At 43.9% G+C, this 15,253-nt stretch overlaps 1 protein-coding gene across 3 annotated transcripts in view; it reads right to left on the bottom strand.

Moving 5' to 3' along the window:
* AGL (amylo-alpha-1, 6-glucosidase, 4-alpha-glucanotransferase) overlaps positions 1–15,253 on the bottom strand; it is a 419,432-nt gene that overhangs the window by 295,715 nt on the left and 108,464 nt on the right. For all 3 annotated transcript variants that reach the window (XM_069232148.1, XM_069232150.1, XM_069232149.1), the window contains exons 8-10: positions 13,688–13,814; positions 13,328–13,430; positions 13,128–13,225 (exon numbers count right to left, since the gene is read on the bottom strand). In XM_069232148.1, the coding sequence (XP_069088249.1) occupies positions 13,128–13,225; positions 13,328–13,430; positions 13,688–13,814 (328 nt within the window). The remainder of the gene's footprint in view (positions 1–13,127; positions 13,226–13,327; positions 13,431–13,687; positions 13,815–15,253) is intronic.

Genomic DNA, 15,253 nt, shown 5'->3' with positions numbered 1-15,253 from the left:
TAGAAGACGGTAGCAGTAATCACACAGCAAGTTCCTGGTTTCCAAAACCTTGGCCAGTAGTAAGATTTCAAATGCCTGTCCCTTTCCGTTATCATCATCTACTTTAAGGAGAGTGCCATGCAGTGCGTAACCTTAAATGGCTGATACCACCAGCATTGATATTCTGGTGTTCCACCAAACATTTGACTGTCCATGAGTAAACATATGGTGTATGACTAATTCTGTAATGATTGTCACTTCCTGTTGCTATCGGGATGCAATATGAATAATTGGAAGCTAACGCACAAACAGGTATACTTTACTATCTATGCAACATGTATGCAAGAAAAGAATATTAAATAATCAAAGAGATAATATAAGTAGACTAAAATGTAATCATGTGAGGTTTATAAAATATACATGCATCCACAAGAAAAATAACTACCTTTGAAATATTTCTGACTGATTTGAATTCACAAAGGCTTAGTTTCAGACATATACACCATTGTTAACAATGGGGGGAATTAGAAAAAATTGAGATATCAATTAAAATAGGACACAGAGCTGCAGAGAGAGATACTTGATTATCAATAGGGGAAAAATAGCACACTATGGCCCTCATTTTAACATCAAATATCAGCGGTACATACCGCCTTCCGCCGCGTTGACGGCAGCCAACATACCGCCACCACGGCTACCATCTGTCTGCCATATTATTAGCACTGCCTGACTTCCACCACAATATGGCCAGAAATTGCATATTGTGGTGGACGGTGGTAAAATGACGCCACCAACTGTGTAATGACCAGTAATACGGCCTGGTGGTGTTCTGCTGGCGGGGCGCTGCTGGCAGGATCAGCACCCTTCCTGTTCCCTGCCGGAAGACCTCCTCGGCCACGATAAGTCGGGCTTCTGACAGGGGAGGGGGGATAGGAGGGTTAGGGGTTTGTTGTGTGTCTGAGTGTGTGAGTGCGTGGGAGAATGCGCATGTGTGTGTTGTGTTGTGTTTGCGTGGGTGTATGCATGTGACTGAATGCGTGTAAGAATGGTGAAGTGAGTGCGTGTATGCATGTCAGTGTGATTGTCTGTGAGCATGTCTGGAAGTAAGCGTGAATGAATGCGTGTATGTCAGTGTAAGTGAATGTGTGTATGTCTGGTGCATGTGGGTGTCTGTGTACGTTTATGTGGGGAGAGGTGAGGGGTGCTGTGACTGTAGTGGTGGTGGGAGGAGGGGGTGATGTGTGCGTGTGTGGCTGTGGGGAGTGGGGTCAGGTGTGTTGTGTGCGTGTACGGGGGGGATGAGTAAGTGGATCAGAGGGGGTGGGGGTTAGTATGTGTATCGGGTGGGTGAGTTTGGATGGCGGGGGCTGGAGGGCGTCAGGTGAGTGTTGGGGGGTAGGGCCTACCGCCATGGTTTTCCTGGCGTTGCTATATGTCAAATAAAGGTTGGAGATGTAATACTGAAATGGAAACAGTGCTACATGTTAATAGGTAAATTAACCTATACCAGACTGTGCACGTGTGTGCCTTTATCACATGTGTCTAGTCACCTTTTGAATGCATGTCGCCTGTTTATATAGTGATGTGTCACGTCTCACGTTTGTAGTGCCATATCTCTGAAAGTTTAAGAAAGCATTTTCACAATTGTGGGGTGCATACAATATAATAAACGTTTTCGCAATTGCCCAACGTGCTGCCAAGTCCCCTTTTATTTTAAAAAACATCTTTTATTTATTTTCCAGGTAAAATTACCCAGTGAATGTTACAAGAGAGGTAGGTACTCTACATTCTTTTTCATAGTTTAATTCTAATGAAAGACAGGGATCCATAGTAGAAGCCTTGATGAATGCATGAGACCTAGATGGGCTGTCCAAGGGCAGAAACATGTTGGTAGGACTACAGAGGGATGTAAGGGTCATGATACCCATTAATATCCGCCAAATATACTTTTTAGCATTTTTATATATTCCTACAGTACCACCGAATAAAGGACACTTTGAGGTTTACTCTAAGAAATTTTTTTACATTAGTAACTGGATCCCAGATAATTGTCCAGAAAAATGAATGTATATAAACTCCCTCGAGACAGTCCAACTCAAGGTTGAGTCCGCCCTGGTAGTATCATTTACTGAGTGAGCCCACCTCGTCCAAATCTAAAAAAAACAATCTATATGACTTGGGGTTGGGCAACTATCGGAAACAGCCTTCCTCCATTCGGACCTTAGCAGCCGCTGTTGTTAAATCAAGACTTTTGGGTCATATTTTCTCTGGCATAGATTTATAAAGCCACACAGGTAGTTGAGCCAAGTCTTTCCTTTTGTTCAAGAAAGTGCCCAATGTGGAGGATGTTTTATATTTCATCTGCCCTGCACATGAACGCTCGCTCCTCCTGCAATTTAGGTATGGCATCCTGCTGATTGCTGTGTTTACTTCAACATGGTTATCATCGCAGTATAAGTTCACCTTGTGTATGACATGTAAACTTGCCAATTAGACAGAGGAGCACTTATTTTTCGGTGCTTAATTCTGTAAACCAAGAGACAGGTGGATAGTGCCCATGCTTCATCCTTTGTGTTTGATGAATCGTGTAAAGGTATTCAGAATTTGTAAATATGACTTTACTATGGTGATAGTGATTGCAATCACTGCATTTTTATTTTCTGCATTTTTAACTAGACAAAAAGTTACTGCCACCCTCTCTATGATTGGCTGAATTAAGCATGTGCACAAGTTCACTTTATTCCTCCTCTGTACCAGTCTCAGTCTCAGTCTGAAGTTCATGGTTGTTGAGTACATGATTCAGGTCATTATAGTGACACCTTTATTTTTTTGCAGCAAAGGACGATTATCTAAGAGGAATTTTAGCGACTTGTATCAGGATGATGTATTATTTTAATAGTTTTAATAGTTTAATAGATTTTCTACCAGTGTAGTGCCCTGTGCATGATACATTTTTATATTTTGAGTTTTTAACTTGAATTTGTGGATTAACTATTATGTTCGATCTGTCAATGAAGAAAGAAACTGAGGGGGCGTGGCCAAGATGGCGACCGCGTAGGAGCAAATTTAAGGAGTTCTGCCGCGACACCAAAGTTTAGGGGTGGCGGTAGCAGCCCAGGACACTGAAGACCAACTAGGCCAGCATGACTTGCTGCCCAAAGCACCCAACAACGTCTTGGCAGTCCATAGTGGGATCCGGAGGTGCACGTTAACTACGCGGGCAGACAACGCGGCGCCCACAGCTCTCTAACATGGCGGCCGTGCACATCAATGTGATGCCACTGCAGTTGTGATCTTTCCCCTGCACTGGTGCGTATCAGAGCCTACATACACACAAAGCACCGCTAAATGAAGGCGGTGTGGCGCTCAGGGAGGTCCTGCTCCAGCTTTCCCAGAGCAGCGGGAGTCCTCGCTCCGAGCAGAGGTCCGTGGGAGTGGACCTGGGTCTGCTGGTGGATATGAGGCGGGCCCAGGACCCATCCGGGGCCCGGCTGTGGGCACACCGTTGGAGCTTGGAGAGGGCCAGACAGCCCAAAGTAACAGCTGTGAGGAACATGTGGAGCAGAGGAGGAGCACGTACTGGAGGCCACAGGAGGTGACACCTCCTGGGGGACCCATGTTCGAAGCCGCAGACAAAGCCAGACCATGGTGGCGAGTGTGTGGGGGGCCTGGGCTGGGGAGGAGTGGAGCCTTGGGAGAGGCGGCACCCCCTCTGCCCCCACACTAGTGGAACTAAGAAGGGGACTTGCAGTGGATGAGGGACCTTTCATAGCAGCGGCTGGGCGGCCTTGGCCCTAGCAGCAGAAAGGGGAGATCAGTCTCCTGCAGAGAAGAGGGTAACGGCAGGTGGAATGGTCTGAGAGAGCAGACCACACTTTGCAAGGGGACAGAAGGGCACTACAGTAGCATACACAAGATTAACGAGCAGCACAGCATGCTGTGGGACACTAGTGTGCAGTGACCCATGGCCCCATTCCACACCTGCTTGAACAATGGCCGCCCAACGAGCCAAGAGAGATGCATCCCTGGAAGACTTCCTGAGTAAACACTTCACCACGAAAAGTGATGCATCGCAGGTGACGCAGGGCGGTTATGCCTTAGGAGGCTGCGGTAGATGATCCTCCAGCCGAGGACCCAGTAACATGCACATTCCTGGAGTTGTTCTTTGGGGGCTTTGAGAGGACTTTGCAGTTCTGCGAAAGGATGAAGCCTTAAAGCCATTAGGAAGGAACTGGGAGAGATGGGTCAACATGTGGACTCCTTAGAATGTGCTGGTGATTGGGGAGAGGAGGAACTTTCAGAACATAGGAGAGAGCTGCTGGAATTGAGAGATAAAAATCCCCCGACTTGAAGACCTAGAAAACCGTTCACTTCACTCTAATATACGCATTAAAGGTGCACCACTACAAGCAGATGCAGGCAAACTGGAGGGCTATGTGCTGCGGCTTTTTCGCCATGTGGTGCCAGACCTGGCGGAGGAACCTATCACACACAGCAGCAAGACCATCCTGAACACCTGGAATGCCCCAGGGCATTCTCATTTGCCTCCACTCTTATCAGCAAAAGGACCTCCTCATGTCAGCGGTCAGGGATACGGCTATAATTTCTTTTGAAAGACCTAAACTCAGCACCTTCCAGGACGTGTCACCTTACAGAGACGCCGCACTCTCCGACCGGCCACGGTTTTTCTTTGTCAGCAAGGAGTGCGATACAGACGGGGGCATCACTTCCATCTTATTTTTGGTTGGCAGAATGAGACCCATGCACTCTGTACCCCACAGGAAGCGCAGAACATTTTAGGCTTTGATACACCAACAGGAGAGAAAGGTGGCTCAGCTGGGTAGCAGACCTCGGCAACAGAGGATAGGAATCAAAAAAGACACTGCAACAATAGAAAGAAGCTCTCCACAAAACCATCAGTGAGTGACAGTGTTACGGAACGAATGGAACTGCTGGACCAACTGCAACGGCGGAGTATAGCCTCTAAAACGGAGAATGATTGAACCACCCCTTGGTATCGCGGGTGGTGGGCTCCCACTAGCAATTTGATAGCTTATTGATATGCCTCACTATCTAACACTGGGGAGCTGCTGCAGGGTAGACGTTGCTACATCTGTAGATGTGGCAGAGCTCCCCCTCTACTACAATGTGTCCATGGACTGGATTGGCCACTGGCAACACATTCCCGTACATTATAGTGTTTTCTGTGTGCAGCAGAATGACTTAGTTCGACTTTATGTTAATGTTGTTCCCCTACAGGTCCCCACCCCAGTCCATGCTCTGCTATTCAGCAGGGTGGTAAAATAGGTGGAGAGAGGTGGGATGTGGACATTTTTCGAGACCAGAGCCAGTTAACACTTGCCATGAGATCAGCTTTGGCGCCCCTTTGGTTCCATGATTAACATAACTAGCCTTAATGTGAGAGACCTCAACTCTCCGGCAAAATGATTGGCACTGCTGTCCCTGTTTAGGGAGTCCAAATGTGATATACGTCTTCCAGAAGAGACGCATCACCTCAAGAAGGATTGGCACCGACTTAGGTCTCGCTGGTTTGACTGGTAGTTCTTCTCTTCGCTCACTCAGAAGCGCTGGGGTTTGTTAAAGCAATTCAACAGCTTTACCACAAACCAACGGCTACGATACAAGTTGCCGGGCTAAAGTCGACCTCAATCAGTATCCAGAGAGGTACGCGACAAGGGTGCCCGTGTTCACCACTGCTTTTTGCGCTATATATTGACCCTTTGATCAGGAGAATGATCAGGAATGATCGGATCATTCCAGTCTCATTGAAAGGAGGGTGTACTAAGATTTTAGCATATGCAGATGATATTGCGGTGGTGACCACGGACCCCAGGACTGCTATATTGGAAATAGAGCAGGAAGCCCTGCAGTTTGGGAAAAGATCTGGCTATTTGCTGAACAAAAGTAAATGCCAAATGTTGGTGAACGACTCAATAGATTTTAAGGATGAGGGGGCGCTGACACAGGTACAATATTTAGGTGTTAAACTCACAGTAAACCTTGATGAAGTTGTGAAAATAAACATGGGCCCGATTTTAACAAAGACTAGGAAAGATCTCGCTCGCATTAACAATCTACATTTGTCACTCATGGGACGTTGCAATGTGATAAAAATGGTCTTTCTACCCAAAATACTCTATCTCTTTAGAACAATCCTCCTAGAGATTGGGCAAGACTGGTTCAAACTAATAGAGGGATTGGTTAATAGTTTCATTTGGCCCTATATAAAGCCGTGCCGGGCTTTCCACTATATGACTCTTCCTAGAGAGAAAGGGGGGTGGGCACTTCCCAACTTTAAACTTTATTATCTGGCAGCAGTACTTCAGTATGCACAGACACTTTATGTCACAGATAGATCCGGGCAAGATGCTCTCCCTTCGATATATACCCTGCAAAGAAGCAGATGAAGTCTTTCTGCGGATTCTGGAACCCAGCTACTACAAAAAGGTTAAATTTAAGGTAATCTATGCTGCATTTAAGGCATGGACTCAGGTTAAGCGCAAGATAGGTATAGGACGAATCTGCTACTACACTCCCTTGTGGATTACTCCCACGTTTCCAGCGATATTTAAAGACCACTATTGTTTGAGGTGGAGTAATCGGGGCATTCATAAAGTCGGGGACCTTTTTCATTCTGGCAGCCACTTCAAATCATTTGGGGAACTGAGTGTGGAATTTGCGCTGGAAAAAACAGACTTTTTAAATTTTTTACAGATTAGAGCTTTTCTACTAACTAGTATGACCCAAGGTTGGCACATAGACAAGATTAAACTAATGGAAGTTTCACAACACCCCACTAGCTGCGGCATTAAAAACCTGTATCCACTGCTTTTAAATGCTATACTGGACGACCGGGCTTTACTTGTTAAAAAATGGGAAGGACGGGTTGGAGCTAAAGAGATAGAGGTTTGTGAATCTATGGAAATGGCACGGACTGTTTTATTGTCTGCGAGCCCGCAAGCTCAACATTTTATGGTATTGTATAATTTATATTATATACCTGCTAAGATTGCGAGCTGGGGTAAAACGGTGGGAATCATGTGTCCACGATGTAGTTGCCCGAATGCAGATCTCTGTCATATGTTTTTTCAATGTGTAAAACTGGAAAGTCTGATTACCGGGATATCCGATATATTGAAAAAAATGTTGAAACAGACTATCTATCTGACACCTCAAATGGTTTTGCTGGGAGTTGATCATGCAGTCTGTAATAGTCGAGATAGATATTTCCTGTTGATAGCAATGTCGGTATTTCGCAGCTGCATAGCATCTCTGTGGCATGATGTAGACCCCCCACGATTTAATCAATGGTTTTCACGACTTTTATCTATGTATCACTTGGAGAATAGCCTGTATGAACTAAAAGGAGCAGCGGCCGGTAAAAGACTCACTAGAGTTTGGGCACCCTTTTCTGCATGGCTCTCGGGGCCCCGAGAATATGTTAATCAAATAAGTAATCTTATATGAGATCTTTAAAAGCAGAAACTATGACTATTGATTTAGAAAGAATGCATGTTTCCCCTGTATGACAACATTGATGTACTCACGACTTTTTATTTATTTTTGTTTCTCTTTTTTTTGTTGCAAACATGTAACCCGCTGTGTGTTCTAAATAAAAAAAAAAAAAAAAAAAAAGAAGCGCTGGGGTAGCCATACTTTTAGCAACACATTTCCCAGGTCACGTGCTTCAGTGCCAAATCCAAGGTAGAATGTTGTCACTCCACATTGCCCTCCACACTTATACCTTCAAGATAGCCACGGTTTATGGCCCTAATAATCAATAGGAATCGTTCCTCTGGGAGGAAGTGGGATTGGTGACAGCATCTGCCGATCAGGATATGTTAGTAGGGGGAGACTTCAATTTAGTTCCTGATGCAATTATGGACTGTTCGGCCCAAAGGAGAGGCTAGACAGGGGCATTCACAGAGGCAGGCTTGCTGTGGCTTACAGACATGGGCCTGGTAGACATATGGCATGCACGAAACCCGAAAGATAGAGGGTGTACATTCTACTCAGCAGCACACCAAACATTTGCACAACTAGACTTATTTTACACCTCTTCACGTCTGATAGCAGTAACCTCTACAGTAGACATAATGCCAACAGCCCTATCGGTTCACTCTTCTGTAACCATTACACTGCACCTTAATGGCTGCTCAGGCACAAACCACATTTTCCACATCAATTACAAGCTCTTGCAATACGAAGCAGTAACCACAGAAATTACAAATTCTATTCACAACTACTTAGCTACTAATGACCTTCCGGACACCCCAGTTGCCCTCCTCTCGGACACACTGAAAACAATGCTATGAGGGGTGTTCATTGCAATCTCGGCCTGGTACAAAAAAGAATGTAGGGACAAGAGAAGACTCTCAGAAGGCCGGGTGCAGGAACTGGAAGCACAGTACAGTCAATCAGGCGCACATAGACTGCTCTGTAAACTTATGGCAGCCCAGGCGGAGCTCCGGGCATTGGACATGGATAAGGCAGAGTATGCCCCACTATGACTTAAACAAAAATACTACACCGGTGGCTATAGAGCTGTCCGACTGCTAGCACACCGTTTACGAACCCAGGCAACATGACACAGAATAATGATACTGGAGGTGGAACAGGGGGAGAGGTTCTGCCAAGACAATCTCATTGCTCAGGCATTCCAGCTGCTATTGCAATCTCTATTCTGCGGAGGCTTTAAACGACACGGACACCCCCCCACTATCTAGATTCTATCCAGTTAGACTCTATCCCCACTAGCGATGCTGCACATTTAGATAAAGACATACAGGAGGACGAAGTCCTGACAGTAATCAAAAAACTAGTCCTAGGTAAAGCATCAGGGCAGGACGGCTTCCCCCAGACTTCTGTAAGTGCTTCGCCTCTCTCCAATATTGACTCACCTCTATAATTAAATTAGCAAAATCTTTGAACTTTTACAGAGACCATGCACCACGCCACCATAGCGGTGATCCCCAAGCCCGAGAAAAACCCAGATAGGCCCATTTCACTGCTAAATGTGGATGCCAAGACCTTTACGAGTATTTTGGCTGCACCGCTTGCCCCCTATATGCAAGGGCTCATAGATCCTGATCAAACTGAATTAATTCTCGAACATTGATGTAACAATACTACTAAACTTCTGTGTCACCTTATAGATAAAGTACATCGCTCACATATACGTTGGCACCCTTGTTGGCAATCGACGCCGAAAAGGCGTTTCACAGAGTACACTGGCCATTACGTGCGGTATTCACGAAGTTTGGATTGGGTTACGCTTTTGTAAATGGATATGGTATAACTATGAGAATCCACAGGCACAAGTCCCGCGAATGGGGCGCTAACCTGACCCTTTCAGATAGTATGCAACACGAGGCAGGGGTGCCCGTTATCTCCTTTGCTTTTTGCATTCTGTATGGAGCCCTTAGCGGAAAGAATTAGACAGCATTCCCAGATAAAAGGTACACCTATGAACCGTATAGAACACAAATTGGCAATGTACGCAGACGACGTAATGGTTTCCCTTACACAACCCTAGTCCTCGCTCCCGGAACCGGTAGAGGAATTGGGAGAGTTTGGAGCTCTATCGGGGTTCAAGGTCAACCTTCAGAAGACACAGATATTGAGGTTAACTATCCCACATGCAAACTAGCATGTCCTTGCTCAACAATTCCATTTCACTTGGGCAACCTAGGGGTCAGATATCTAGGCCTACAGATACACTTGACTTTGGAACGCAGAGCTGAGTGAAATTATGCAAGGTTAACATCCATGGTGAGAGCGGACCTCCGGAAGTGGACTGGGGCTACTCTCTCCTGGTTGGGATGACTAGCAGCAATAAAAATTACACTTCTCCCTAAATTCCTGTACGTGATGCAGACATTATCCCGACCTCCCCCTCCAAAAAGTCTAGGGAAGATACAAACGATACTGGAACTATACATCTGGGGGGGGAGAAAGCTTACATCTCCTGGAAGTAAGCCTATTGGCCACTAAAGGAGAGTGGATTGGGGATCCTGCATTTACTCCATTACTATCAAGCCACCCAGATTAGATAAATGATGGAATGGGCCTGGCCTACGACTGAGAAGTACTGGTGCTTTATAGATCAGGTGATAGCTGGAATTCACATTTGGAAGATCCCATGGCTTCCTAAACTGTCTAGACCAACAGGGGTATATTTACGACCAGTGCTGCGAGCTACAGTGGGTATGTGGGACAGGATACAGATCAAGAAATCGTTACCAATGTAGCTTTCCCTACTAACACCGTTGATAAGCAACCCAGACTTTCCTGCGGCAATGGATGAGGCCTCCGTAAAAAATTGGCAGGCCTCAGGTAGCAAAAGAGCAGGAGACTTTTTTGACCGAACTGGGCTCTGGAAATTCGCACAGCTATGAGCCAAATTTGGCCTCCCCTCCAGCACCCACTGGCAGTAACTAGTGGTTTGTCCCTGGCTCACGCAGCCTATGTGCAGCCACTTTGAGCCGCCCGCTCACACTCTTTGAGCAGTGGTTACTCACTATATACAGAAAGACGCCTATTATCATACATAAACACCTTCCTCAGCACACCTACACAAAAGATGGTATCATCAGCACAGAGGTGATGGGAAAAAGAATGTGAAAGGGCTTTTATGCCTAAAGAGTGGTCTGACATTTTGCAGTGGGCCTGAACGACGGCACGTAGCGTAGATGGCCTGGAACACTTATTAAAAATAGTGCATTATTTGGCACAACACCTCAGCTAGATTGGCCCAGTGGAAACCACGGGCGAGTGACATATGCTGGCGACAGTGTGGCCAACAAGGGACTCTTGCACACATACTTTGGCAATACCCCAAACTGGGGAAATTTTGGCAAGAAATGTTGTCAGACATTGACAAAATGTATGATACAGATATACCACGTTATCCAAGCTACACCATATTAGGACTGCCCAATACCTTAATGTACCCTGTATGATCGGCACAAGGTTCGCTTGATCCTTAGCACTGGGTGCTGCCCGTCAAGTTATTTTGGCCTGTTGGGGCATGAACGAGGTCCCAACGCTCCTAGATTGGTGGTATAAACTGTGGGGTATACTGGGAATGGAGAAAATAACCGCTAGAGTAGAACGAGCTCTCCTGCACTTTGACAAGACATGGGGACCATGCGTTAGGTATAGGAATTCCGGGTGCTTACATGCCCGCGATAGTTACAGGTTCTGCACCTCCTACAGAAAGTTTGATTTACAACACCCCCTCATCTCTCTTTTGCCAATAACAAAGACCCTCATGTTTGATTCGTTCTTAATGATAAGATAAGGTGCATGGTGGACCTCCCTGATTGGATACCCTGTTCTTCCTATCCAGCCCTTACCTTCCCCACTGCAGTGCTCTGACACATGCTTGTTGAATGGTTGTTTGCGCCTGCTGGCCTGTGGATGGCGGCAGTGCTGTTGTAATTTATACTCTCTATCGAAATCTCTAATAAACAGATTTAAGCCATAATAAACAAAGAAATTAAGAGAAAGAAGACGCTTATCTAGCTAGTCCTGCAACTACAAGAGGCACCTCATTTGGAACTTCAACTAAGGAAACTTTCACACAAAATCTAGCTTCTCCACAGTTTTTCTCTCTCCATCAGAGTTCATATCCTGTTTCCCCACTTTGTCCTTCCTTTAATTATCTCTATATCACTCAACCATGCAGGCTTGAAAAAACCTGTACGTTAATTACATTGGGCCTGATTCTAACTTTGGAGGACGGTGTTAAACCGTCCCAAAAGTGGCGGATATACCACCTACCGTATTACGAGTTCCATAGGATATAATGGACTCGTAATACGGTAGGGGGTATATCCGCCACTTTTGGGACGGTTTAACACCGTCCTCCAAAGTTAGAATCAGGCCCATTGTGCCTTTCAAATAATTTAAGATATTCTCATTCATTAAATCTTCTGTGCAAAGGTCAGAAAGGTGGAAATGTGTCAGCAATCGTTAAACCTGAAAAAAGCCACGTAGGCTCTCAGTTGATCTCTTGTAGCGCAACTGCTGAAAATACAGTGTCCTAGCGGCATCTAGTAGAATGTGCTAGAAGACTTTCTAGTATGTATTCCAGAGTAGATATTAAGAGTGAAAGACAGGACACTTTCATCTAGATATATTTTGCTGGATAAAATCTTTGGTTTGAAAACTTTAACGTTCTAAATAAAATATTTTCTGTATATGTGCATGATATCAGAGAAGCTTCACTTCAGCCTTTTAATGAACAGAAAACCATAAACGAGAACAGAGATTTATTGGAAGTACAATTACGAAATTGAAAGATGCCCTTTAGAACAAAGTGAGGTTTAACAGAAGTACAACCCTTGCCATTTATAATTTCAAAAAGGCCCACATTTTACCAACTCCTCCACATGAGGGAAATGCTTTATAAAAAATAAATTAGAGTATTCAGAAGTAAACACAAATATGACATGTAAAAGAAGAATAGGTCAAAAAGTGCAAATAAAGGTGGTGGTGAAGGTATTATTAAGACCCTGAGAAAACTACAGAACATTTTTCCCAGAATGCACAACAATAAGAAGTGATTGCAAACCATGACACAACTAAATGCATAATCTAGCAACGAAAGAACAAAATGTATGTACAACATGAAAAGGGGTATTTTTGGTCAGGCTCAGACTTGTTAAAAATGATCTCCCATGTATAGCAATAGGCTGCACAGTATTATTGGGGGTTTCCTATTAAGTGTTACAGTGTGCCTTTATACCTTAAATACTCATGAGCAAAACACAGGGCTGAGCCTCGCTGGAGATGGAATCTATGACCCTGCATTTGCTCTGTGTAAGAATGCCGTATAAGTACTACTTGGCTCAGGAAGAAAGGTTCACAGTACTATTTTGCATGCTTTGACACAAACAATAATCAGGATATTTACTACACGGTCAAATATAGAAAAACAGGTTCATGTTTCATCACCCCCAAAATGCTACTGTGTGCTTTTCTAGTGTTCCAGGGCCCGCACATCATTTCAAGAAAGATTTCAAGTGTGAAGGACAGAGGTGCATGAGGGAACTACAGTAGTAAGCAGAAGAGTTTATCTATACCTATTTTCTTACGTTTGAAGGTCAAGAAATAAAGAGTACCTTGTGACAAGGGGATCCTTCTTGGTAAAAGGCCCGAGTTTGGGGCCATGGGCAGCCAATCTCTCATAGGCCACATTTCCCAAAACACCATTTGCGGCCTGAAAACAAATGGTGCAATCAGAGAGTTAATTTAAATGAGCTGCCCAAACTGTGGGTTCTTCAATGTCATAGATAACAATAGATCACAAAATTACACTAACCTGTTCTTGATGGTAATTCATCTGTCGAAATTTCTCAGCATTTAGTTCTTCAAGTCTCTTACGGAACCAGTTACAACATTCATCAATGGCAGCTGGACCGTTGCTGCAACAAATAAGGAAAATAGGGACAGCAGGAGAAATATTTACAACCCTAAGAATTATAGTTATTGTTTTCTGATTTGACACATTCCTTGAGATTGCTGGCTTTAATAATTAAGAGCTACACATGACAACAAATCAAATCCATACACAGAACACTCTAACAAGGCAAAGTAATGAAGAAATGTAAATATTGAATTCAACACCTAAACCACTGAACATAAACATTTCAAAGAATAGAGTTTCAAAATAAAGTCACACCTGTGTGGCACAAAAGTTGCCAGAGCTGTATTCATATCTACCGTGCAGCCAAATCGTTTATATTCAGGATCCTGGATAATCTTTAGATGTTGTTTGGGGTCAGATTTGACTGCTGACTTTCTATCCTCTAAAAGTAAACAAAATGTATCAAAATATATTAGTTGGCAACCGATTATAGTTTTAACTTTTATTTTTTATGACCAAATGATTGTTCGACTGAAAAAGGTAACAAAAATGTCAATCTTTTTCAGAGGATGAGGTACATTGAATCTATAAATATAGTCACCTGGTAGGAAAGTTTAAGCTGTAGGCAGGCATAACAACCATCAGATTTCATGGTGGAGTTGTAACAGCTAAATTATACAAAACAGAAAAGGCTGACTCCTGTTTTTGCATTTCCATGCATTGCTTATAACAAATGAAATAAATGGAATGGCTCATGCAAATCAATCTACGTTTCTCATTGCGTATGGCTTTTGGGTGAGCCTTATCTCAAGGTCAAGGAAAAAGAAATTAGAGATTATCGACGAGGAAAGGTTCAAAGACCAGAGGAGCTTCTTACTGCAAGAAAGTACTTCTCTGCAGGTTTGAAGCAAAAATGACTACCCATTTTAATGTTTGTTATTTGCAGTAGGCATAGGAATTTTCACTTTGTCGAGGACTTCATTATGATTTCTGATCAATTTCATCATTCTTTAAGTGCATTTTACAAAATACTACATTAATAAGCAATGGGAATATTGCTTTATCAGTAGTGTCATTAACCAAACAGGGCTTCGTTTTGAGTACCCTGTGATAGGGCCAATAATTACTTCCTTCTCCCACGGAATAAGCAACACTGTGGCATCGGTGATAAGCCCAATGGGGAATTACTGGGGCATACAACGTGTACCTTGAGAGTGAAAGACCCACGATACACGGAGTGGTGGAGTGACTATGAAACTTTACATCTTAGAGGGACTGATAATCACCAGCCGAATTGGGATTACCATGGGACCCGTAATGAGGCCCATACTGCTCTACCAAGTTAGGCTAAGTATCATCTTAGATGTTAATAAAACCTATTAATCAATCAGTAAATCAATCAAATGCTCTCGGACTCTTCTCATTATATCACTGTAACATAAATGGATGTAATAGCTATGACTGTTAACTACTGTTCTCCTCTTTCCTTGGTACCCGACATCAATGAAATTGGTGAAGAAGTACTGATGAAGAACTGTAGTTTACTGGCATAAAGAAGCGCAGCTCAAGGTCCACCAACCATACAGCAGGGCAGCTGGATCTCAATTGGCAACTTTAGAACCTAGGTAAGCACACATTCAGTATGAAATACAAGGGTTCTGCAGTATTGTTATGACAATACCCAGGCCTAGCAGCAATCAGCCTAAGGACAACACATCCCCCTTCCTAGAAAAGGACTATATAATACTAACAATGCCAATACAGCACAATGAAGAATGCAGTGACAGGAATTACCATGGTAGAAGTGCACAAAGCCACAAAGGGGAACAACATACCTTAGAACAAATCCAGTTAGATTACGAACCATAAAATAATTTCAGT

The sequence above is a fragment of the Pleurodeles waltl genome, chromosome 4_2 (genome assembly GCF_031143425.1).
Source record: "Pleurodeles waltl isolate 20211129_DDA chromosome 4_2, aPleWal1.hap1.20221129, whole genome shotgun sequence".
NCBI lineage: Eukaryota > Metazoa > Chordata > Amphibia > Caudata > Salamandridae > Pleurodeles > Pleurodeles waltl.
Note: the sequence above shows the minus strand (reverse complement) of the source record. Positions and strands in the feature narration are given on the sequence as shown.